The following is a 25,434-nucleotide window of genomic DNA, read 5'->3' as shown; positions in this document are numbered from 1 at the left end:
GATGGGCCCATTTCTACATTTGCATCCAACAGCTGGCTGAGATTTCATTTTAAATGAGCGTTTAAGAAACTCCTCAGTCCTCACCGATACATTTGGGATGTGTCTTTGAGTTAGCTCGGTAAGTAAACGTCAAAAACATGATTGATTGGTGCTTCCTAATCAAGTTTGATTTCCAATAGCGACAGGGACGGGGCGGTTCAGGCATCTGACAGTTGTCAGGATTATTTATGGTTAAGCAGCTAAACGCTTCCACAAAGCTTCCACACGTGTGTCTGTGTGTGTGTGTGTCTGTGTGTGTGTGTGTCTGTGTATGATGGTTCTGACGGTGCATCACTCAACATTTATACACATTTGCACTAGTCTGCAGAAATTAGTGCAAGTGTAAGTGATGGGCAATGTGTTTATGTGTAAGTAGTGGGAAGTGTGTGTGTGTGTGTGTGTGTGTGTGTGTGTGTGTGTGCGTGCGCAGCTTGTCTTTCATGAGTGAGAATGTGTGTGTGTATGAAACCCCCCCGCAACACACATACACACACACTATACACTACACAGCATGCAACAAACACTGCTACCAGTGCTCTCACTTACCTGCGCATTCCACTCTCCACAAAGTGCATCATATTTACTGCAGTATGGATACAGCTGAATAGACTGTATGCATCAGTCAGTGCTTGTGTTTTTAGAGTTTGTGTGTGTGTGTGTGTGTGTGTGTGTTTAGTGTAATCCCTAGCTCTGATGAGAATGGCGTGTTTGGTGAAACTGAAGATGAGTACTCTGCCTGCAGTGTGTCTGACTGATGTGAGTTTAATTAAGCCTGTGCATGTTCTGTGATAGCACGCAGACTCCGTCTTTCACACTCCCTCTCTCCACCCCTCCTTCTCTTTTTTCTCTTTCTCTCACTCCCTCTTTCTCACTCTCATTTCTCTTACACTCCTCTGTGTCTCTCCATCTCTCTCATTGGTTTTATTTATCCCCCCTCTCTCTCCCTCTCTCTTTCTCTCACTCCCTCTTTCTCACTCTCACCTCTTACACTCCTCTGTGTCTCCCCATCTCTCATTGGTTTTCTTTATCATTTCTCTCCCTCTCTCTCTCTCTCTCTCTGGTTACTGTCTTTTGTGGAGGCCCCCTAGAAATAGCTGTATTAATCTTGCGCTGTTATGCCTGAGAGAAACGTTTAGCTTTCATTACCTTCCCCCCTCTCCTCTCCCTCATTAGTCTTGGCATTGGTGTGTGTGTGTGTGTGTGTGTGTGTGTGTGTGTGTGTGTGTGTGTGTGTGTGTGTGTGTGTGTGTGTGTGTGTGTGTGTGTGTGTGTGTGTGTGTGGGTGTGTTTGTGCTCGTGCTCCTGTTCCACGCAGTCAGGGATTTGATTATGGGATTTTCAGGATTTTCATTATTCTATTTTCTCACTGAGAGGGGAAGGTTGAGCGTTATGGGGAGGATTTCCAGGATGCCAGAACCACTCTGAGAGACCAGAGAGAGTGGAAGAAGCGGCAAGGGAATTGGAAAGGAAATGGATACGTTCACATCAAAGGCGCTCACACACACACGCGCACACACACACACACACACACACACTCACTCACTCACATACATGCACGTACACACACATACACTCACATGCATGCATGCACGCACAAACACACACGCACACACACACTCACTCACTCACTCACTCACACTCACTCGCATGCATGTACACACACACACACACATACTAGTGCGTCTCAGTGTCCCATCACTGAGTAATCTCTCCTCAGTGCAGTCAGCCGGTGGAGTTGCGCTTGTCTGGACTTCGCTCTACTGGGGCTCTGCTGACCGGCCGCTAGCTGGGCCTTATGTAAAGGCCAGAGGGGGGCTGCTGCGGCATCAAAACACGTATTTGTGGCGAAGCTCACAAAACCCCTCCTTTGAGAAACCATGGTGTGTGGATTAGTAATGGCGATTGACAACGAGGACCGTCTGGGTTCCTTTGGACAGAACAATAGAGAGCCCAGTACTCAGGGCTCTAGAGTCAGAACCAAAGACATCTCTGTGTCCTAGACATTCAGTTGCTTCGGTACAGTTCATTATGTACTGTTCTCACCCACTCAGCAAAGAGCCTTCTCTCAGAGCGCTTCTCACACTGCTGTAATGTGCCATAGCGTTTCATCACTATGCTTCACTGTCCCTCTTCAATGGACTGTGTATTCAGTGGGGGTTGCCACTGAGAGAGAGAGAGAAAAATAGAATCGACACTCAGACTCTCAGCATTGCTTCAGTCCGTGTCAAGCCTTCTAGAGGACATGAGCTAATATGTGGGGTTAGCAGACTAGTTAGTTCTATTCAGTAGTGTTCTATACTATTCAGACTTGTGTATCCATTAGTGGGCGTAAGATACGTACTGATTTGTGTCCCAAGCGAAAAGCATCATTGAGATTCAATGACCAAAGACAATGAATAATGTTTTATTGTCTCACTGAACAAGGGCAAACACTTGTGTCCACTCCAGCCTTTTTCAAGTATGTGGACAGTGGATCAAGCGCTAGTCTTGTGTGTGTGTGTGTGTGTGTGTGTGTGTGTGTGTGTGTGTGTGTGTGTGTGTGTGTGTCCATTCCAGCTCAGCACTGTCCCCTGAGGCTGCTGCAGTCCTTTAAAGTGCTTGAAGCGGCCCGCTGAGGAGATTGCATTTTAGGCTTCCAATGAATACCTGAATATAGGCCCACCTCTGGCTCTGATGAATTTTCAAGAAGCCATTTAGGGCACTCATGCTCATTGTGCGTACTCATGCTCAGCGTGCGTACGTACTGTACGTGTGTGTGTGTGAGAGAGAGTATGGGGTTTTGTGTCTGTGTAGGTTGGTTAGATTCTGTGTTTGTGTAGCTTCATGTGTGTGTGTGTGTGTGTGGGTTGCAGTGTAGAGTGTCACCAGGCAGTGGGTTCTGAAGCGCTTGGTCGGTAGTTCATGTGGTTCTGGTTGCAGTGCGTAGAGGAGGCCCTCTCAGGTGGAGCAGAGCTGCTTTTAGACAGAGTGTAGGCGGTGGACCTGCAGCCTCAGTACACATTACATAAAACATTTTAAAGAACAAAGACCCTGAACAGTGTACGCGTAATGGGAACTGTGTGTGTGTGTGTGTGTGTGTGTGTGTGTGTGTCTGAAGTGCGTATTTATAGTCAAGTGGATTCCAGGGCTGTATTTATTTTCTCGCTTGTCATCCTCACGATTCTTGTTTAAAGCTGCCGATCTCCCTTCCTTCAAGGCTCCCTTTACCCCCCTACCCAACCCAACCCAACCCCATATACGACTTCTACTCAGCTGGTGTGTAGAGTTTCTGTGTGTGGACAGATTATTGGTGATGTCTGGTCTATTTGGGATGGACCCAGTACCCAAACAGTGCCCAGAGTGGCTAGCAGCAGTGGTTGTTGACTGGACCCATCTTACACCATGCTGGTTAATGTGCAGTGGTAGAATGCAGCAAATGGAACTCTTTACTAATGCTTATTAAATAAGTGAGCGTTGTTTCTGCTCATGGAAAGAGCAAAGATCAAACCAGTTGTTCTCATTTCTAATTTCACTCTCTGTGTGTGTGTGTGTGTGTGTGTGTGTGTTCGAGCGTAACCATGGAGTAATCATTAACACACACGCAAGCATAAATGCCAAATGTTTATGGGTAATGGTAGTAAATTATAAGCTCTAACGTGCACACATACACACAAACACATGGGCGCACACACACACACACACACACACAGGCTGATTTATGTCCACCGATGGTGTCTGAAACTCTGGTTCCAGTACGAGCGACAGTTTCCACTGTCTGGCCGAGAAGCAGTGGGGCTGGGGTCAGTAGGACGGCTATTCCTACTCTCTCTCTCTCTCTCTCTCTCTCTCTCTCTCTCTCTCTCTCTCTCTCTCTCTCTCTCTCTCTCTCTCTCTCTCTCTCTCTCTCTCTCTCGCTCCCTCTCTCTGTCTCTCTCCCTCTCTCTGTCTCGGTGTAGCTCAGCCCTGGGTCCCAGGTATGGAAGAGGCAGACCCACTTCCATAGACAAACTTACGGGTTGCATGGACTACCACAGGCGTGGCAAAGTTCAATATAAAGTTGAAGTCTAGGATTATAACTCATTACACTTTATTTATTTGTATTTACTTATTTGTATTTTATTTATCTTTTATTTTACCAAGCGAGTATTATTGAGATATAAATCTATTTTCCAAGGTAGCCCGAAAACAACAAATACACAATATGACACAATAGGACACATCTCGTCAAGCTCTACAACACTGGCCCAAAAAAAACACAAGCCATAAAAAGGTGTCTGCGTCTGGTGTTGGTGCACTATGCTGGCTCTGTGAATAGGAAACTAAACAAATTAACACTGATTCGCTACACAGAAAACAACATGGCATTAAGGGGTGAATAAGTGGGAAGAGAGGGGTCTATTTTTATATTATATTGGGGCAGCCGTGGCCTACTGGTTAGCGCTTCGCTTGTAACTGGAGGGTTGCCGGTTCGAACCCCGCTGACCAGTAGGAACGGCTGAAATGTCCTTGAGCAAGGCACCTAACCCCTCACTGCTCCCCGAGCGCCGCTGTAGCAGGCAGCTCACTGCGCCGGGATTAGTGTGTGCTTCACCTCACTGTGTGTTCACTGTGTGCTGAGTGTGTTTCACTAATTCACAGAGACCAAATTTCCCTCACGGGATCAAAAGAGTATATATACTTATTTGATTGGCTGTTGAGCTGGAATATCAGCAGACTTGCACCAGGACTGCCTGTGTACTTAAGCCTCTGGCAGCAGTACAGGAGACTTCTTCTGATACCAAACTTGTGCATCTGTGCTCCTCAGTCTACCTCATTAATGGCGCTGGGGGAATGAAGGAAGATAAAACTTTTTTTGTGTTTACCGATGCTAGTTGAGAAGGATGCATCGCTGCAAAACAAACAGCGCTCCGGTCCCAGAATAGCTTCTGTGGGTTTGAGGACAGGGCCGGAGTGGACTCGGATGTTCGGTACGCATGTCGCCCCTGGGGGGCAAACACTTACTGACCCCCACCGCTGAAGGGGTAATAAGGCCTCGTGGGGACATGAGTCAGCTGCAGTGGCCCCGACTGGGGCTAATTCAGGAGCCAGCCCTGGAAGTCTCCTCTCTTCTCTCTCTCTCTCTCTCTCTCTCTCTCTCTCTCTCTCTCTCTCTCTCTCTCTCTCTCTCTCTCTCTCTCTCTCTCTCTCTCTCACTCTCTCTGTCTTTTGTTATGGGGGCTGGCTGTAGTGGTGATTGGAAGGAGGGAAAACTCATTACTGGCTGGACTGTGTGTGCATCCCTTGCTTTCAGTCTCTTGCGTGTGCCGTGCTGCACTCCACTCTCTTTATCTCGCTCTCTTTTTATTCATCCATCCATCTTCACTCTCAATCCCTCTCTATCCCTTTCTCTCTACAACTCTCTCACTCTCTGTTTCTCTCTCTCTCTCTCTTTCTCTCTCCCTCTTTCTCACTTTCCTCTGTGTCTCTCTCTCTCTCTTTCTTCCCTCTCTCTTTCTCTCTCTCTCACTCTGTTGCACTCTCTCCCTTGCATCTCACTCAAACGCTACTTCTGTCCACTCTTCCCTTCCCCCCCTTCTCTCTCTCTCTCTCTCTCTCTCTCCCTCCCTCCCTCTCTCGCTCTCTCTCTCTCTCCCTCCCTCTCTTGCTCTCTCTATTTCTCTCTCTCTCTCTCGTGTCCAGAGAAGATCAAAGTGGTCCTGGGCTGCTCTGGCCTGGTTCTGTGTTGGCATGAGGCAACACGACGGACGATGGGACTTGTCCATCATGCAGTATTCAGGCTTCGGGCTGTGAAATATTCAGCACGACACACTGCTGACAAAGGGACCAGTCTCCACACACACACACACACACACACACACACACACACACACACACACACACACACACACATGACAAACCAGTGAGAAAAACAGAGGATGACAGTCCCTAGTCACACACACACACACACACTCAAATTAGTCTCCCATGTCAAGCCCTCACTAAGAATACGCTTATGCTTGCAAACCTGGTACAATGTGGTTCTTTAAAACTAGTAGATTTTCAACTTTATCCAAGTTTGTTTCCACCATGACTGCACTATTCAAGGTCTAAACTGGCCCACTTAAGTTGAGGCAGCCTACTTTTTAAGGCAGTGCTTTTGAAGGTGTGTAAAAAGTGAAGCAGAAGTACACAATTTTTCCATTAGTTTCAAACCGCATATTTAAAGCATGCTATTTCTGGAAGGGTTCACATTTGCTGTTGAATAGCTTTGGTTTCTAGATTTGGGGCTTATGGCTATACATACAAACATTATAATCATGCATCATAATCCACAATTATTGTAAAACAAATATAATTAATTTAAATAAATGTAATAACACATAGGCAACACATACAGTAACAAATAATCTTAACCTTCATAATTCTATAGGCTTGATTGCAACATACTTTTTGTGTAGTAAACAAGCCGTTTATTTCAAGACTTATGAACTATCTTCAGCTAAGATAGTAGTGCCCAAATCACACAAGCACTTTAGCCGTGTTTTCAGTGTGTGAACTGTGATACTGTATATACCTGTAAGCGTACTGTAAGATGAGCTTGTGATTCGGACACAGCTAGGATGACACTGCTAGTTTTATTTACCGGGAGTTGCTTGTCAGGGTAAGGGAAATGTGTCTACATTCTAACAGGGACATTAGAATGGAGCAGGTTAAAGCTGTCAGGTGGGTGCTACACATTGGTGGTGGTTAGTGAGGTTCCCCATTCACTGTAAATTGCTTTGGGTGGCTTGATGAAGTGCTAGCCTATATAAATGCATGTTGTTGTTGTTCTTGTTGTTGTTGACTGCGCTACAGAAAAAAGCAAATACCGGGGGGGGGGGGGTATTTTCCGGACTACAAGTTACACTATTTTCCAGTGTAACTGGTCCTGCGACAGGTGAACTTGCGACAGGTCAGACATTTCTGCTTTTGATAGACTACCGGTATGACGCTCCAAACGAAACACATGTCTCACAATAGAACGCACATAAGAAATAAAGGCCTGCCTCGAATACAAGCCTGCCCCAAATAAAGGCCTGTGCTTTGCGCAGCCTAAGTAAATAAAATATAATTTGAGGATGTAGGCTATGATAGTCTGTCTCCTAAACATTCCTCACCCGTTATCCAGATATGTTATGTTCAAATTAAATTGAAAAAATGCCTTCTAGTAGGCCTACTCATGGACTTATACTGTAGCTCTATTGGGAAGGACACGGCTCCATTTCTTTTTACGAGACACCCTGCTCACAAGAGCCATCTGGTGGTTGTTTGGGTTGTTGCAGCGTCACTGGGGAAATACAAATTAAAGTCGCGTGGAATCGCGCGTGAAGCCAGCCAATTTGAAGTAATGCCCACTGTACCACATCATCATTTTTGTTCTGTGAATCTTTTGTAAATTGCTTTACAATTACCGTGGGGCCCTCCTTGGCTGCCTTCGTTATCGCCTAGCTCGCCTCAGCTTGCCGCCATTCACTCCTTTGTCTTCATTAACATTCCCGATAGAATTGTCAATCTTTTTGGCCTCTATGTGTCTAGTTACATAGTCTGTTCTTGGATTTTGTGGAAAAAAATTCTAAATAGCGACTTATAGTCCGGTGCGACTTATATGTTTTTCTTCTTCTTCATGACACATTTTTTGAATGACTTATAGTCCGGAAAATACAGTACGGATGTTTGTCAATCAAAGTGCAGAGGTTTTACTGTCTGGTTCATCTGGACAAATCACATTAAGTGCTCAGTTAAATCTCTGAAATACAGAGAAAAAAACCGACATCATACTCTACGTTTGAAACCAATAAGTTCATCTGCCGACTGTTATGTTACTGTTACGGACTGACTCCAGCTTTCACAGAGTAGAGACAGTGGCAAGTGAATTGCATCTCCAGCTTTTAAATGAGAGGCCATCAAACACGTAAACATTATGTGTTGATATTATGAAAAGCAACACATCAATTGGGGATGATGCTATTTAATGAATGTTTTTCATGGGTGAATTTGTTTCTATCATAAAGCCAGGCCGACCTGATTCTGTCGCGTTCATTTACAACAGTGAGACATCTGGAGTTTGGATTACACCTCGTTGCCTTGGTCACAGAGTTTTGTGTCAAATGGCATGTTCTCTGGTCTCGTTGACCACTTGTGTAGTTGGGTCAAATGCTCAGAAGCAGCGCAGAAGAGTCAGCACAAAACTCCTACGACAACAGCCCTGCTATCATATAGCCTTGGCAGTTCTTTAGCGTTGGACAGCTTTGGCATGGACAGTGTACCTAGACACGCACTGTTAAAACACTGAGACATACCAATACAGACACAAGAGTACACACACTCAGACACGCGTATACAGGCATGGGGAGTACACAACAATGACAGACAAGACTACAGAGAACAAGGTTCTCAACTCTTAACCTTGCTAAGGTGTTAAGAGAGTGGGAGACTCCTCAATAGCATAAAGTAGCCATAAATGAGAGTTCACAAACACACACACACACACACACACACACACACACACACACTTGAGCCACCACATAATTCACTGTGTTGGGTTTGGCAATAAAATAAGACTAGTGTGGTGGATTGAGCTGACGCTTGCATGAAATTAAAGAGCTCTTTTTACTGTACTGCCAGAAATCACAGCCATTTGTCTTTTTGTGCTGAGCCCCACACAAGACGCCCACACGATGATAACCCTAACCACACACACACACACACACACACACACACACACACACGTTCAGTTTTACACATACCACCAGCACACATGCATGTACTGTGTGTACTCTCATCTCACACAATCACATCACATGCATAGGTACTCCCCCACACACAGACAGTCTGTTATATCATCCTTAATCCCTCTACGCATACATCAGCTTTATCTGTGTGCTCCATAGATCTCAGAAAATATATACACACACACACATACATGGTGTTTAAAAATGAAATCATTCTCATCAATTCAACAATGTGCATCAAAAGCAACCAGCATCTCTTTACTTTTGCGTTCCTAAAACACTATGCAACGGCCATATAGCTGTTGTGTGTTTGCCATCACTAATGCCCGCGACCGCTCATCAGTGTTGAATCAGCAGGAGCTGAGAAAAAAGCCTCTTTCCTCAGATGTGAAGTGCCATAATGTAAAGAGACCATTAGAGCCGTGGTGCATCGAATGACGCTACTGGCCGCAAGTTATATGTCACTTTTGTTTTCTGGCTTGGCATTCACAAATACACACGCGCACACACACACACATTGCTGTGAAAAAGAGTTGTGCCTTAGGACCTAAAGCGTGTGTGTCACTAATGTGCTTCTTTAGGGATACTAAAAAGCGTGTGTTAGCACTTGCATGGTGCCCCATCTCTTACACACGCACACAAACACACAAATAAATAGCCTAAACTTGTATATGCACACACACACTTAAAAAGATATGAAAACACACACACACAGTGTGCTTTTACCGAGGGTTAGCATAGGTACTGAGGGCTTGGAGGTTTATGTTCACAGTGTGTTCTTTCTGGCCTGTCGATCTCTTTCTGTCCCCTTGCGCTCTCTCCCTTTTTCTTTCTCTCTTATTTTTGTGGTCCCTCGCTTCTCTCTCTCTCTCTCTCTCTCTCTCTCTCCCTCCCTCTCTCCTGTCAGACCTCCCTGCAAATGTCCTGCATAACCATACCATCCTCTGGCAACAGTACCCTGGCCGTTGCACCCAGTATCTGTGCGGGCGAGGCTGGGGGCCCTTGTTGCCTGTCCAGACCCATATCCCCCATATGCAGGCAGGACGAAGCCCTCCAAGCCCCCCTGGGGTGTTTGCGCATACACAGAGATACATGTGTACAAACACACGCTTTTTGTAACTGGTGGACACGTTCCCTCATATGAATTTGTGCATGCTCAAACACACACACACACACACACACACACACACACACACACACACACACACACACACATGTGCCTTCAGACACACACACACACATACCGAAACAACAAAAGTGCTACACATTAAAGGAGTCTGTTGCTGGGGAAGTGATTTAGCAATCATTGTAGACAGAATTGCGGCTCTCAAGTCAACATGCGGAGCTCACTCCCTGCGTTAATACGATGTGAAGTGCACTACGTAAGGGATAATGGACGACACGGTAGTCTGTTCACAGAAATTAATGCACGGTCGAGGTTGTAAAACGGCGCCGACGCGAAGCGGAATGTCTGCATTTTACAGCTCGGATGCAACGTGACAGTTCATTTAAACTTCACGAGTTCGGCGAATTAATATAAAAGTGTGATACGGCCAAAAAAATGGATCTACTTCATAGGTGTGCTAATAACATAGGGTTAATGGTCGTTCTAAATTACGTAGGACAATGGGAAATTCAACCAAGCGGTGGAATACTAGGTGATTATGGTGACTGATTGTAATGACCTTTGCCTTTCTTCTCTTCTCCTTCCTTTGACAGAAACCTGGGGAAGTCTGGGCTGAGAGTGTCATGCCTTGGGCTGGGTAAGTGAGCCAGCGCTTACCGTCTTCTCCTCCAGCGCAGCGGAACTAGGACGAGGGCTTAGGAGATGAAAAAGTGATGTGATTATTCGGATTTGTGTGAAATCATCTTAGAAACTGTCAGTCCTGATGTCAGCATTTTTTTTAAGAGCTGTTTTTTTTTTTTTCATTTTATTTTTTTTTTCTTAAAGAGCGAGAGGAATTCCATGTGATGTTTTTGTCTCTGAGTGTTACTGTCTGTGGTAAAAGTGTGTTGGAGCTTGTTAGCGCTTGTTGTTGTTAGGCCTTTGAGTGAATGCCGGATGAGCCTGTCTCCTAATCATGTCTGAAGCCCCCTTTGGGATTAATCTTCAGCTGTATCATGGATCTGTACAAATGAATCTGACTGGCTTTTCATCCCCACCCCGATCTGCTCAGTTTACACTAATCACATAAGACGCATTGTAGCGCATTTCAACTCTTTCTCACTCTCATTTAATCTTTTTACACACACACACACACACACACACACACACACACACACACACACATATATTTACATTTACATTTATTCATTTAGCAGACACTTTTATCCAAAGTGACTTACAGAATGAGGAGTAACATTCAAGCTACAGTGCATTGGAGATTTTAGTTCGGAATTACCACTGCTTCAGTCAATACTATTAGGATAACATACACACACAGAGACATGCACACATGCACACATACACACACACATACACCTCTTACTTATATAGTATGTACTGTAGTCCTCGCATATTTTTCTACCTTTCTGTTCTGTTATATGTACACAGGGAAAAAAATACATGCCTCTCTTTCTCTTTCTCCACCAGGAACATGGGTCACATTCGGAGGACAGATCACAGATGAGGTAAGGCCAGGAAGTGCACCCCCTCCCCCCAGCCACACACACACACACACACACACACACACACACACACACACGCCTACAACCATTCTGTTGATGGAGCAATTTTCCCAATCCCCTCATAGAGCCTCTGAGGAGCCGCCAGAGCAACAGGAGCCCATTTGTGTTGCTCATTTCAGAGATTCACATCCTCATGTCAGTCAGCATTTACCACACACACACACACACACACACACACACACACACACACACACACACAGTTGTACATACACCCCCTTATGCGCACACACACACACACACACACACACACACACACACAGACACAGTATAATCAGGTTTGCATTGAAGCTGTGAGTATGTGAGAGTGTGTTTTTGAGAGTTGAGGCGGAGCTGTGGGCCCGAGCGCTTGCGTGTGAAACGCAGAGGAGTGTGTAGACTTGGAGCTGAGCAGCGTGCACAAACGCTGAATAATAAAAAAAAAAAAAAGAGATAAAAAAAAAAGTGCCATGCTCACCCCTCCATCCCCGTATTTAAAACCTCTGCAGCCCTTTTCTATCTCTCCCTTTCACCCCCTCTCTCCCTCTCTTTCTATTTCGGTTACACTTTACTTGAAGGTGTCTACATAAGAGTGACATGACACGGTCATGAACATGTCATAAACATTATAAACAGTATAAAGTCATGAAACTTTAAGAGATAACGCTTCTGTCATTAAGTGTCATTCGGTTTTTGTCAGGTTAGGGTTAGAGGTTGAGGTTAGGGTTAGGGTTAGAGGTTAGGTTTAGGGTTATGGTTATGGTTAGGACTAGGGTTCATGTGTCATGACCGTGTCATGTGTTCATGACAGTGTCATGTCACTCTTATGTAGACACCTTCAAGTAAAGTGTAACCTCTATTTCTCTTTCTCTATGTCCCACCATCTTTGTTCTTCTCTACCTTTTCTATCCCTGTCCCTCCTTGCATCCTTCCCTTTCCCCTTTCATCTCTTTATCACACCCTCTCTTTCATTCTTCCTCCCTGTCCATCTCTTTGGTCTCTCCCTTCTTCCTCTCTAGTTACTGATAATGTTAGCCTGGTCTGAGTTGTATAGTAGATGATGCTGTAAGAGGCCGTTACTGTAAATCTGTGATGTGTTCTCCCACCGCGGTGTTTGTGTGGTTGGGGGGTGGGGCTCTGTGGGGATGTATTAGCCTTGTTAAAGGTGTACTTAATCCATGCAATGTTTCAGTAAAGGGATTTTAATAGTCTCTTTCCCTCTCTCCCCCACTCTCTCTCTCTCTCCCCCACTCTCTCTCTCCCCCACTCTCTCTCTCTCTCCCCCACTCTCTCTCTCTCTCCCCCACTCTCTCTCTCTCCCCCACTCTCTCTCTCTCTCCCCCATCTCTCCCTCTGTTCCCTCTCTCCGCCTGACAGATGGCGGAGCAGCTGATGACGCTGGCCTATGAGAACGGGATCAATCTGTTCGACACGGCGGAGGTCTACGCTGCAGGAAAGTGAGTGCCTGCAACCCATCCCCACACACACACACACATGCACGCACGAGAGAGAGCATTCAAACTCATACACTCAGTGACGTGCACACTCACACACAACATTCACACACACAGGCATTCACATGCATACACACACACAAAAACACACTACCTGGCGTCTTAAACATTGCTGTTATACACATTCACACACACACACACACACACACACACACAAACACACACACTCACACTCTCTCTCCCACCTCCCCTCGCCTTGTGGTGTTATGGGGGTGTTATGACAAAGAGGATCATTTGACGTCAGCATACCACAATCTAGGATTGTGATGATTATCAGAACTGGAATATTGGAACATAGGGTGCGTTTATAAATTGCCACTCCGAGCGCTCCGAGCACACTTAACCATTCATAAATTCAGAATAATCGTGTGTTTATTCAGTGTGTCACACTCTCACAGCATCCAGAGCGTGACAGATTGAGTTTACGAACGCGCCCATTATTCCCAGCATTCCACATAGCATCCACCTTCTCCTCTCTCAAGGCTAACCTGTCCATAGTTACCATCGCAGTTGGTTTACACACCACAGCTTAATGAAGGCCACACATTCCTACAGCAAAGCCAGACACAGTGTAGAGGCTTTTACATGAGTCCTTGAGTACATGAGTCATCTGGCATAAAATATGGCAGATATCATATTGTCATGCATTGTATGTAAAGGGGCGGTGGTAGTGTAGTGGCTAAGGAACTTGGCTAGCATGCAGTAGCCATAAAAAGTCGAGGATTCGATTTCTGACTGCCACCGTTGTGCCGTTGAGGTGGTCCAGAGGAGACTGGCCTCTGCAATTGGATAAAAGCGTCAGGTAAATGGATGGACGGACGATCGATCGATTATTTTCACTTTTATCTGATATTGTCAGATAGTCTATACAGCAAAATATGTGTGTGGATGTCTGTGTATTATGTGTATAAGCTATTGGACACCTTAATTTCCTTCTGGATAAATAAAGTATCTCTATCTATCTATAATATATGCCATTAGAGCTTCACATGATGGTGGAGAACTAAAGTTAACAATCAACCTATGACAGGATATGGCATCTGTCATGACACATTTATGGTATGACTTTGTTGGTCTTAGGTTAGGCTTGGGTTGCATATTTCAAATGAAGTTTTACAGAGTTGAGTGGAGACTTGTTATAATGATGGTACTGTAGGTGTGTTTAGAAAGCTATGTACTATGTAAACTGATAGGGCATTAAAATGTTATGACGTTTACATACTCACCCTGTAGAACTATGCTGGCCACCTTTCAACTCCACCTGGAGGCATGAGAGGTTGTTTTTAGTTCCAGTTACCTCATGCCATGGAAAGCACTCACTCTTTTAATTAAGAATCTTAAAACATGTTTTTTTTTTTGTATCACATTTATTAAGAGTCAGTTTAAATTATTGTAATTGCTTTTAAAAGGCTTGTACGTGCAGTGAAGTTTTTAGTTTATTCTTCTTTTCTAATTATTTTGCGTATGAAAATATTACACACTGAAATTACATTAATTAAGCCCATAGACTGTATGAAACTATTTAAACATTAAAAATAGCAAATCACTCAGCAGATCTGATCGGCGTCAGGTCCGGCTCATGTGTGGCCCAGATGTGGCCGAGAGGCAGATGCTGATTGGCTCCCTCTGGCACTTTAACTTAAAGTTCACGTGAAGGCACGGAGAGACCCGTGGAGACACACACGACCCTGAGGAGGAAGAGGCTCACATGCACATACAAGGACGTCTCATTAAATCAGCTTGTATGTTGGATCAAGGTCCAGGCACCAGGTCAGGCCTTGTAAAAATCCATTCTCTGCTCAAATGCCACGCTGTCCCCGGGGGCCACCACCTGTTTTCTGCCTGGGGGGGGGGGGGCTGTGACCCTGAGAGAGGCCACTCTCATTGCCTCATCACATGAAGCCGACCGCTTGGATTAAAAAAGGTCACACAGGGCTTATAAAAGCCGAGCTCCCTCTGAAGTAAAAAGGTTTGTAGGGCTGTAATGGTGCAGTTGGTGCTGGTTGTTCAGTTATTCTGGTTGGTTGTTTCTTGTTCATTGGTTTCCTCTGGGCTGGGCTCTGCCTTGACCTCATGGAGAGGTTAAGACCCCTGTAATCATGATATAACCGCCACTGTTCATATCTACCAGATGGGATTTATAGGAACCTCTGTTAACAGTGGGATGAGGTGGAATAGTCCGAAGGATTATTTAATTCTGATGGTATAGTAGATTACCAAAAAAGAACAGATTACAGGTCAACAGATTTTGTTAAATCCTTAAAGGAAGTGCATTGTGCTCTCGCAGTGGCAATATGGTGTTGACATTCCATGTTTGAAACATGGAAATGAAAACAAACAGAAATATTTTTTATATATATATATATATATATATATATATATATTTAATATAGATTTTTAATCTTATGTTATCTTGGCCAAACAGGAGAGGCAGGCATCAGAACACCCTGTCTGTTATCTTCCCCCTTGGCTGATGGGATTTTTTTAATCTCAGCCTTTGTTTGCATGCAATAGTACAGTGCATGTGTTCCAGGCGTGATCTAGTGCACTCTGACAGTGGTAGGGGTATTGATATTGGTATGAATCCTCCTGAACTCCTCGCTAAGACCCTTGTACTGCATCAAAGGAATGCCAGGCATCCTTTAGCCTATACGAGGGCTCACTTGCATGTAGAAATGCAGTTGAGTCCATTTAAATGAGCAATCTTGTAGACCGATTTTACCAACTACAAAGCTGAATTAGATTGTAGTACCGGTAGTAGTTGTAATAAGTAATGCATTTTCCCAGAATGCAAAGGACCTCAGTCATCTGCCTTTGTCAACAGTAGTTAGCAGTTACCTTTGTGCCTGTGGGATGGGATGGGAGTCTCAGAATTATGTGCAGGGGAACTGACAGTCATGTTGATGGCTATGGAGAACCAGCCATTTAACAGGCTACTGTTGATTTAGCAAGAGAGAGGGTGTGTGAGAGTGTGTGTGGGGACATGATAACTGTGTTTGTTCAGCCAGGCCTTTACACAACCTGTGTAGAGTTCCAAATACCAAATTGGGAGGTTTGGTTGCATTCAGTGCCTGTGTGCCACCAACTGTTTACTGGGGTTTCTGTTTCCCTACTCATTAATGAGAGGGATATATAAAATAGAGACAGAGAAACTCGGAGAACATCTCTTCCATCACATTGGAAAGTAAAAGTAATTAAATTAAATATATGCTAATTTAATATGTGTGTTTCTTCAACTAGGGCTAACACTGAATTCTCAGTGCATGCCTAGTCTTGTGGTCACATTCAGTGTGCTTTTCACTTTTGCATTGGACTTGAACCAACCTTGACCCTGACTATTGTTGCCAAGGAAACTACAAGCTACAAATGAAGGCCAGATTTCTGGTAACTTACATTAGCAACATGCAAGTTTTTATGTATGTATGTACGTATGTATGTACAGTATAGATGTACTCAGTTGTTAATTGTGTACCACATGCAGACGTTCATAGCACCCTTACACATGGAGGGAGACGTTCAGTTACCACACAGTCATACACTTACCACACAAGGCAGGCCCTGCAGGCCTACAGCTTCCTACTGAATGGTCATCCCACGCATGTCACTGGTCATTAGAAACAACACACACACACACACACACACACACACACACACACACACACACACACACACACACACTGTACACGCACACACATACACACACACACTTGCGTCTGCTTAATTACGTCTTCACTGTTGATTGTTGATGTGTACCCTTTGACTCCAGCCAGCCCACACAGAACACACACACACACACGGAGACAGAAACCCTTCTTCTCAGGTTAATGTCACTGGTTGACAGCCCCAGGTCATCTGATTCCCTGATTCCACACCCTGAGCCCAATAACTAGTCTTGACTGTACTCTACACTATCTTACTACAGTATCTTATTATCTTTCTGCATATTATCATACTGTACTATACTACACCACACCATCTCACTGTACAGTATCCTACTCCATCCCTTTCTACCCTACACTGCACTGCCCTGCAGTATACTAGCTAAGGATTGTGTCTACTATACTGGAATCTGCAGCAGCCTTTATGCCTCTCCTCCTTCACCACCGCTGCAGGGTTCCACTCATTCCCCACAGGGCATCTCTGCCCGACATTAGCCCAGCACCGGGGCTCTCTCTGCGGGCAGAGAGGCAGGGCAGGTCCCCCTCCTGCTGACCGCTCTCCTGGAGCCTGGGGGTGGGGAGGGAACATCTGGCATTAACTGTAACCTTAAATCTGCCCTTCCTCCTCTCCCTTCACCCATCCCCTCCTCCTCCTCAGGGAGCAGTAAAGCAAAGAGCCGAAGTGAGATAGGGGGGAGAGAAAGAGATGCACAGTATGTTCTCACCTGCCACCAGCTGAGGGACACCGACTGATCCATTTATACACACATTCCCTACTTAGAAGACAGACTCATGACACACACACACACACACACACACACACACACACACAGGCACACAGTAGCTGAATTCACATGCACACACATACCCTTTCAGTCATCCTACTGCTTAAATGAAATAAATTCTCAAGAATAAAAACATTTTAACAAAACAATGAAATAACCAATACTGTTGAAATAGGTACTGCTGTGCCTGCACATTTTACATGCACTTGTGGATTTCTTGTGTCAGGCCAGTAAAGCAACTTTTGAATTTGAATTTGAGAGAGATGAGAAAGAGGTACTAGGGACATAATGGAACAGAGGTGAAGACGGAACATGGGAAGGAGGGAATAAAAGAAGAGTGAAACAAGAGCGAGGGGGCTGGAATGATGAGCAGAGTAAGAGAGAGAGAGGGGGGGGTGGGGAGACCGAGGGAGTGAGAGGAGGTGAATACACACCCTGTTTGATGCCTGTGCATTCACGTTGGCGCAGAAAGCTCGGGGAAGTGAGTGTGAGCGTGTGTGTGTGTGTATGTGTGAGTGGTGTGAAGAGAAGAGCTATCCTATGCTGCACGGCAGGCAGGCATAATCACATCCACATAATCGTAGCCACCCCGGGCCCAATTAGCACCTCTCACTGCTCTCACTCCCCCCCCCCCCACACACACACACACACACACACTCTCTGCCACTGATGCCAACCAGAATGTTATTCACACACCATACCACCGGCATTATACAGACATTTACATGCTGTTACATGCACAACTATTTGAAAAACACGCACAGAAACACATGTAAATGTTCAAATGTGCTAGCATGCATGTACAAATACATAAACACACAATTACAGACACATACAGTATATATATATATATATATATATGTATATACCAGCGGCAGTTCCTACCAGAGTGCAGTTCACATAACATAATGACACCACCCTCCGGCACGCTTCCACCACATCACAGCATGGGGGGTGTATGCCAGTGGAAAACACATGCACACTCATACACACATTAACATACATGCACACACATACACACATTAACATACATGCACGCACACACACACTAACAACATATAAGATTCCACACAACTTCTTGTTCAGGCCATGGTCATCTCCAAGATGGACTATTGTAATTCACTATTAGCTGGTTTTCGTAGTAAGACTGTTACAACTGATTCAGAATGCTGCAGCACGCTTACTATGCTATTGATATTGTTGTATTAATGATTTAATTGACATTGTTGATTATTATTGCTATTCTCCTTAATATAGTCTGACCAACATTTTAAATTGTTCCCTGTTAAATTTAAGTATTAGATTGTTTTGTATTTGTATGTCGCTTTGGACAAAAGCGTCTGCCAAATCCCATAACTATAACCATAACCATAACATGCACACACACACACACACACACACAAGTGAAGCTACACAAACACATTGTTGTACCGAATCAAACTAACCCACACAGACACAAAATACACACACGTATATTCTATATGCACATACATATAGTACACACACACACACACACACCATGAGTATGGGTGCCCTAAATGGCTTCTTGAGCCAGAGGCAGGCCTGTCATCTCATACATACACACACTAACATACATACACACACTAACATACATACACACACACATTAATATACATTCACACACACACATACACACACTAACATACATACACACATTAACATACATGCACACACATACACATACTAACATACTGTACATGCGCACAAACACAGATTAAGAATTTTAGAATTTTCAGTCATATTTCTGTAAAGTTCTGCTCATGTCTTGGGGTGGTAATGAAAAGAGACGCCATGTCTCATCAGTCTGAGCTGGAAGTCTGATTGTTATCTCTTCATCTCTCTGCTCTATCCCTTTACCTCTCTATCTCTTCATCTCTCTGCTCTATCTCTTTCTCTCTCTATCTCTTAATCTCTCTGCTCTATCCCTTTCTCTCTCTATCTCCTCATCTCTCTGCTCTATCCCTTTCTCTCTCTATCTCCTCATCTCTCTGCTCTATCCCTTTCTCTCTCTATCTCTTCATCTCTCTGCTCTATCCCTTTCTCTCTCTATCTCCTCATCTCTCTGCTCTATCCCTTTCTCTCTCTATCTCCTCATCTCTCTATCTCCTCATCTCTCTGCTCTATCCCTTTCTCTCTCTATCTCTTCATCTCTCTGCTCTATCCCTTTCTCTCTCTATCTCCTCATCTCTCTGCTCTATCCCTTTCTCTCTCTATCTCCTCATCTCTCTGCTCTATCCCTTTCTCTCTATCTCCTCATCTCTCTGCTCTATCCCTTTCTCTCTCTATCTCCTCATCTCTCTGCTCTATCCCTTTCTCTCTCTATCTCTTCATCTCTCTGCTCTATCCCTTTCTCTCTCTATCTCCTCATCTCTCTATCTCCTCATCTCTCTGCTCTATCCCTTTCTCTCTATCGGACATTCCCCTGTCTCTGCCCCTCTATCTGTCACCCTCTGTCTTCTCTTTGCTGTGTCTCCTAGGGCGGAGGTTGTCCTTGGTAACATCATTAAGAAGAAAGGATGGAGGTAACTTGGAGTGTGTGTGTGTGTGTGGGTGTGTGTGGGTGTGTGTGTGGGCGCCCACATGAGTTACCCTATTTCCATTCCTGTCCATCATCACCCAGATCTGGCAACTATTTGCCAGTCTGAAGAAGCAGAATAAGAGTGTGTGTGAGCGTGCGAGTGTGTGTGTGCCAACTGAATGAAAGATTCATGGTGGTGAGCACTGCCTCAGCTGTGCCCCCCTGGCACTGCCCTGCCAGCTGCCTCTAAATAATGCAACACACACACACACACACACACACACACACACGTCTTTAGACCTGAACCCTCGCAACACCCTGTGCATGTGTTTTGGTAGGTGACTGCAGGTATATGTGTGTCTGTGTGGATAGGTGGCAATTATGTGTGTGTGTGTTTGGGTGGCCGTTTTGTACTTGTCTGTGTTTGGTTGTGTGTTTGTGTGGTTTTGTCACTTTGTGTGTAGGTGTAGGTCTGTATTGCTGTGTGTGTGTTCGTTTGGGATTATGGGGTGACTGGGGTTTACCTACAGGGCCTTCTGCTTAGTCATGTTTTCAGTCATGGCCCATCAGGATCAAAGCACGCTAGCCTCGTCCCCAAAGATTAGAGTCCATTTCACTTCCTCTCGCTGTGTGCGTGTGTGTGTGTCTGTATATGTGTGTGTGTGTGTTTGTTTGTTTGTTTGTTTGTTTGTTTACTTGTGTCTTTAAACCACAACGTGTGCATGATAATGACACTGAAATGTAAATGATTTGAACATGTAAACATTTGAATTGGAAATGATGCTGTTTAACATGGGCTCTGTTCTTTTCCAGGCGATCCAGTTTAGTGATCACAACTAAAATATTCTGGGGTGGAAAGTATGTTGCTTTTATTTTTGAGCTTTTTGTTGATGTGCGTGTGTCTGTGTGTGTGAGAAGTTTGCCAAGTCCATGTCTCATGTTCTGTCATTGAGGGTGTACTGTACCATATATATTATGCATGGAGGATACTGGTACGCCACACAAACAACTAGCTCTGCCAGACCAGAACACAATCTCGTATTGATGGACATGGCTGCTCGGGTAACCCATCATACAAGTCACTCTGTGAGGAAAACAACCAGTGGTAGTGTTCCTTCAGTAGATTTGGATGGGTTACTTGTGTGCTTTGTGTGTGAGAACGACTGTGAGCATAACTGTGGGTATGGGTGATGGTGTGTGAGTCTAACTGGTGTAACAAAGTGATTACGTGATGTGTGTGTGTGTGTGTGTGTGTGTGTGTGTGTGTGTGTGTGTGTGTGTCTATGTGTCCTAGCCTCTTGCTGAGGGCCATGCTAAATGAGGCCAACATTACATTGTCAAACAGATTGAAATCCATAAGGCTGATTTGGCATCATACAAATAACACTCATGTGCTATATTCAATCAGCATGTAGAATGTAAACTGTAATGGATATTAAATGAATTTTTGTTGGTGTGTTGAACTTGGCACCACAGAATAGCACATCCAGTATATAGACTACACTGTAAACAGCAAAGAGTATGAAATAATAATTCAGTGTGTGAAACATACTTCAGCTCATAGAAGCGCATAGATCTCCTTTACATGAACCTGTCTTCCTAGCCTTGAGAAATGCCTAAAGCAGCTACCATACAATGGCTTTGATGATAAAGATTATAAGTAGTTGCTATATGGTAGTTGCTTTAGGCAGAACAAGGTTGTTGTTTTTTGTTGTTGTTATCATAAATTATAACTCACTGCAGAATTTCTGATGTTAGGCCATAATAGACACAGAAATGGATAAGGGGAGAAAATAGATCAATTGTTTTTATACTTTTGGAATTGTGTGTCATTCCTGGTGTCCTTGTCTCGTCATCCAGGGCAGAAACTGAAAGAGGCTTATCCAGAAAACATATAATAGAAGGTAAGTGTGTACCCCCCCCCTCCCCCATACACAGAGAGAGCGAGAGAGAGAGAGAGAGAGGCACTACCACCACATCAGTTCTCCCACATCAGAGGTACAGTAGAGATGGGCCACCCTACTGAGCCCCAATATGATAAGCACTTATTGCATGGCAGAAGAAAGCCTTGCTAATTACATGTCCAGGGCCCTGGGGAGGGAAGGAGGGATTTAAAGAGAGAGAGAGAGAGAGGGAGAGACCCTCATGGTGAAAGAGGAGCCTCGGGGGTTTTCATGATTTTGCTGATCCAGCACATGAAGACAGAACGGCCTCAGCAGCACCCTGTTAGTCCCACATTCACTGTGTTTCCTGAAAGCAAGGCCACTGTATCCACTGTATGGTATCAGCACAACTCGCCTCTACTCGCTACTCGCCTCGACTCGGTTTTCCATTAGCAAAGCCTGGTACCTGGTACCTGGTATTATTTTTGGTATCACCTCCGTTGAGGTTCCAAGCGAGCTGAGGCGATACCAAAAGGTGACATGAAAGTATTGCAGGTTGCTGATTGGTCGCTATTTACATTGCTGTGTTCTGGACAAGACTGTCATTATTATTATTATTTTTTTAAATACATCAGCCACACTGTGCTACTGTAGCTCGACAAGCATGTTAATGTAACGCAGTCTAGGTTAATTCAAATGAAAAACTTCCTGCAGTTAAAAAAAAAATGAGCGTTCTATCTCCTTAGGAATTAACAAACAGTTTCTCATGGATTAAAATGAACATTAACACAAACAACAAGTCATGAAGCAGAAACAAACTCCCCTTGATGTCCTCCGTTGTTGATAGTGTTATTACTGTGTCCCACGTTAATGACGCCATGCTAGTTTCCCTCTGCGTCGCTATAAAACCCAGCTACATTAAAGAGAGTACTTTTTTGCATTGGAAAAGGAAAAGCCGAGTAGAGTAAAGTAAAGTAGAGTAGAGGCGAGTTGAGCTGATAGTACCATTCAATGGAAAAGGGACTTAAGACAGAGTGTATTGTCTAGTCTCCCTGTCATTAAGAGTGGTACTGTAGATACTCAGTTAAGCTAGAGGGCCAGGTGGAGAGCTCAGGCCCAGGGATGACAAGATCTACGCCAATTAGCAGCACAGCACATCTGGATCCCATCTGGCCTTGATCCAGTCCCAATCCACTCTAGATCAGGGTCCCGTTCCCCACCGGTCATTGGCCAGGCGGGATTAGTCATGTGTAGTGGGTGAGCTTGACTGGTAGGGAAGAGTCTTGAAGAGGGAGGGAGATTAGTGTAACCTCACATGAGAAGGATTGATGTTATACTGAGTCATATCATCGCGGTGCTTTGGTCATAGACCTTAGAGCAGTTATGGAGTGGCTCTCCGTCTATTTGGTAAACTTGTCTTTCATCTCTGCAGCTCTTGCCTTGTGTCTATACCGATGTGTAACTGTGTTTTTGGAGTAGAAAGAGATTGTTGCTTCACCTTAATGTATTGTTGTGTTGAATGTGTGTTGTAGGTTTAAAAGCGTCATTGGAGAGATTGCAGTTAGAATATGTGGATGTGGTGTTTGCAAATAGGCCAGACCCCAACACACCCATGGAAGGTAAGAGTCTTTTTTTCTTATGGGTTGTCTTTCCAATCCCCTGTTCAACCCCTCTTGCCCCATCTCTCTCTCTCTCTCTCTCTCTCTCTCTCTCTCTCTCTCTCTCTATCTATCTCTCTCTCTCTCGCTCTCTCTCTCTCTTTCTCTCTGTCCACATACACTTCCATTCAATGTCTGCTTTGCTGCTTTGACTCCCCGTAATTGCTCAGGGTACAGTTGTGCTTCTCCCTCTGTTTTTCTGAGTCTTAGCCACAGCAGGAATTTGTGTGAGTGACCTTCAGTGTGGGAGTAGGGCTCTGAGGAGACTGCCCGCTACTCTGATGTCTTCTGGGTGGACAGAGGGAGACCCCTTATGATCTTGTCTCCTCCATAGCCAGTACTGGAGGGGGGGATTAGGGGAGGGATGGATGTTATTTGTCAGCGTTGGTCTTGAGTGTATCCCTCCCTGGTTGTATGCATGTGTGTGTGTGTGTGTGTTTGTCCCACTGATGACCTTTAAAAAGTGTGCAGTTCTCACGGAGCTACTGGCCCACAGCTCAGCGGCCATCTGCTCTGTCTCCTCCTCCAAAGGCCCGCGAGCACACACACACACACACACACACACACACATACATACACACACACACACACATGCATACAGTTTCTCTCTGTCTTTCTCTCTCACTCACTCACACAAACACACACAAGTTACACAAAAATGCTCTCTCACACACATTTACACTTACACACACATAGATTGTCCTTGTCCCTCACACACATACATACAGTCTCTCTCTCTCTCTCTCTCTCTCTCTCTCTCTCTCTCTCTCTCTCTCTCTCTCTCTCTCAAACACACACACACATTTACAGACTCATTCACACAAACACAAACACACACACACACTCTCAGCCATACCTGCACACACCCAAAGGGAGGGGGAGATGCTAGTCCCACGTCCATCTGACAGGCTGTCTCTGTGTATCTCTCCATCTCTCCATCTCCCTCTGCCTCCCCTTATTGTGCTTCCTCTCTTGCCTGCTACGCTGGCTCTCCTCCGCGCTTTCTCAATTACATGCCAGCATATCGCTTTCTGTGGATCTTTTATCTGTGAGTGCATTTCCTCCGAGCACAGTCTGTTTATTTCATATTTTTTTTGTGTGCTGCTATTTTCCCCTTTGTGTCGGTCTCCCATCTGGTCCTCTCTGGCCAACTCCTTTTTCTCTACTCCAATGCCATCGCAGGACCGGCCACTAATGAGGACTGCCGCTCATGAGACTGTTCTCTTATTCAAAGACAAGGGCAGCATGTTGTGAATAGCTAATACAATAAACCAGACATGGCACTAGGAAAAGTGGATCCTGTTAATAGACATTGCTGTTGAGTGATTTGATATGATGAGAGGACATGGACACATGCATTTTCTTACTCTCTTACTGGACTCATGGAGGAGGTCTCCTATAGGGCTGTTATGAGACTCATGCTGGACAGATGGAGGAGGTCTCCTATAGGGGGCCTATGAGACTAATGCTGGACAGATGGAGGTCTCCTATAGGGGTCTTATGAGACTGATGTTGGACAGATGGAGGTCTCCTATAGGGGTCTTATGAGACTCATGCTGGACAGATGGAGGTCTCCTATAGGGGTCTTATGAGACTGATGTTGGACAGATGGAGGTCTCCTATAGGGGTCTTATGAGACTCATGCTGGACAGATGGAGGTCTCCTATAGGGGTCTTATGAGACTGATGTTGGACAGATGGAGGTCTCCTATAGGGGTCTTATGAGACTCATGCTGGACAGATGGAGGAGGTCTCCTATAGGGGTCTTATGAGACTGATGTTGGACAGATGGAGGTCTCCTATAGGGGTCTTATGAGACTCATGCTGGACAGATGGAGGAGGTCTCCTATAGGGGTCTTATGAGACTCATGCTGGACAGATGGAGGAGGTCTCCTATAGGGGTCTTATGAGACTGATGTTGGACAGATGGAGGTCTCCTATAGGGGTCTTATGAGACTGATGCTG

General features: G+C 44.9%; 1 protein-coding gene across 3 annotated transcripts in view; it reads left to right on the top strand.

Annotated features, from left to right (window-relative positions):
• Positions 1-25,434, top strand: part of kcnab2a (potassium voltage-gated channel subfamily A regulatory beta subunit 2a) — a 131,395-nt gene that overhangs the window by 94,435 nt on the left and 11,526 nt on the right. For all 3 annotated transcript variants that reach the window (XM_076267760.1, XM_076267758.1, XM_076267759.1), the window contains 7 exons: positions 10,488-10,531; positions 11,362-11,399; positions 12,810-12,889; positions 19,889-19,933; positions 20,743-20,787; positions 21,790-21,833; positions 23,345-23,431. In XM_076267760.1, the coding sequence (XP_076123875.1) occupies positions 10,488-10,531; positions 11,362-11,399; positions 12,810-12,889; positions 19,889-19,933; positions 20,743-20,787; positions 21,790-21,833; positions 23,345-23,431 (383 nt within the window). The remainder of the gene's footprint in view (positions 1-10,487; positions 10,532-11,361; positions 11,400-12,809; positions 12,890-19,888; positions 19,934-20,742; positions 20,788-21,789; positions 21,834-23,344; positions 23,432-25,434) is intronic.

Source organism: Alosa pseudoharengus, unplaced genomic scaffold (genome assembly GCF_046254945.1).
Source record: "Alosa pseudoharengus isolate Yale_2024_CS ecotype anadromous, Long Island Sound unplaced genomic scaffold, YU_APseudo_1.1 YU_APseudo_1.1_scf_5, whole genome shotgun sequence".
NCBI lineage: Eukaryota > Metazoa > Chordata > Actinopteri > Clupeiformes > Clupeidae > Alosa > Alosa pseudoharengus.
Note: the sequence above shows the minus strand (reverse complement) of the source record. Positions and strands in the feature narration are given on the sequence as shown.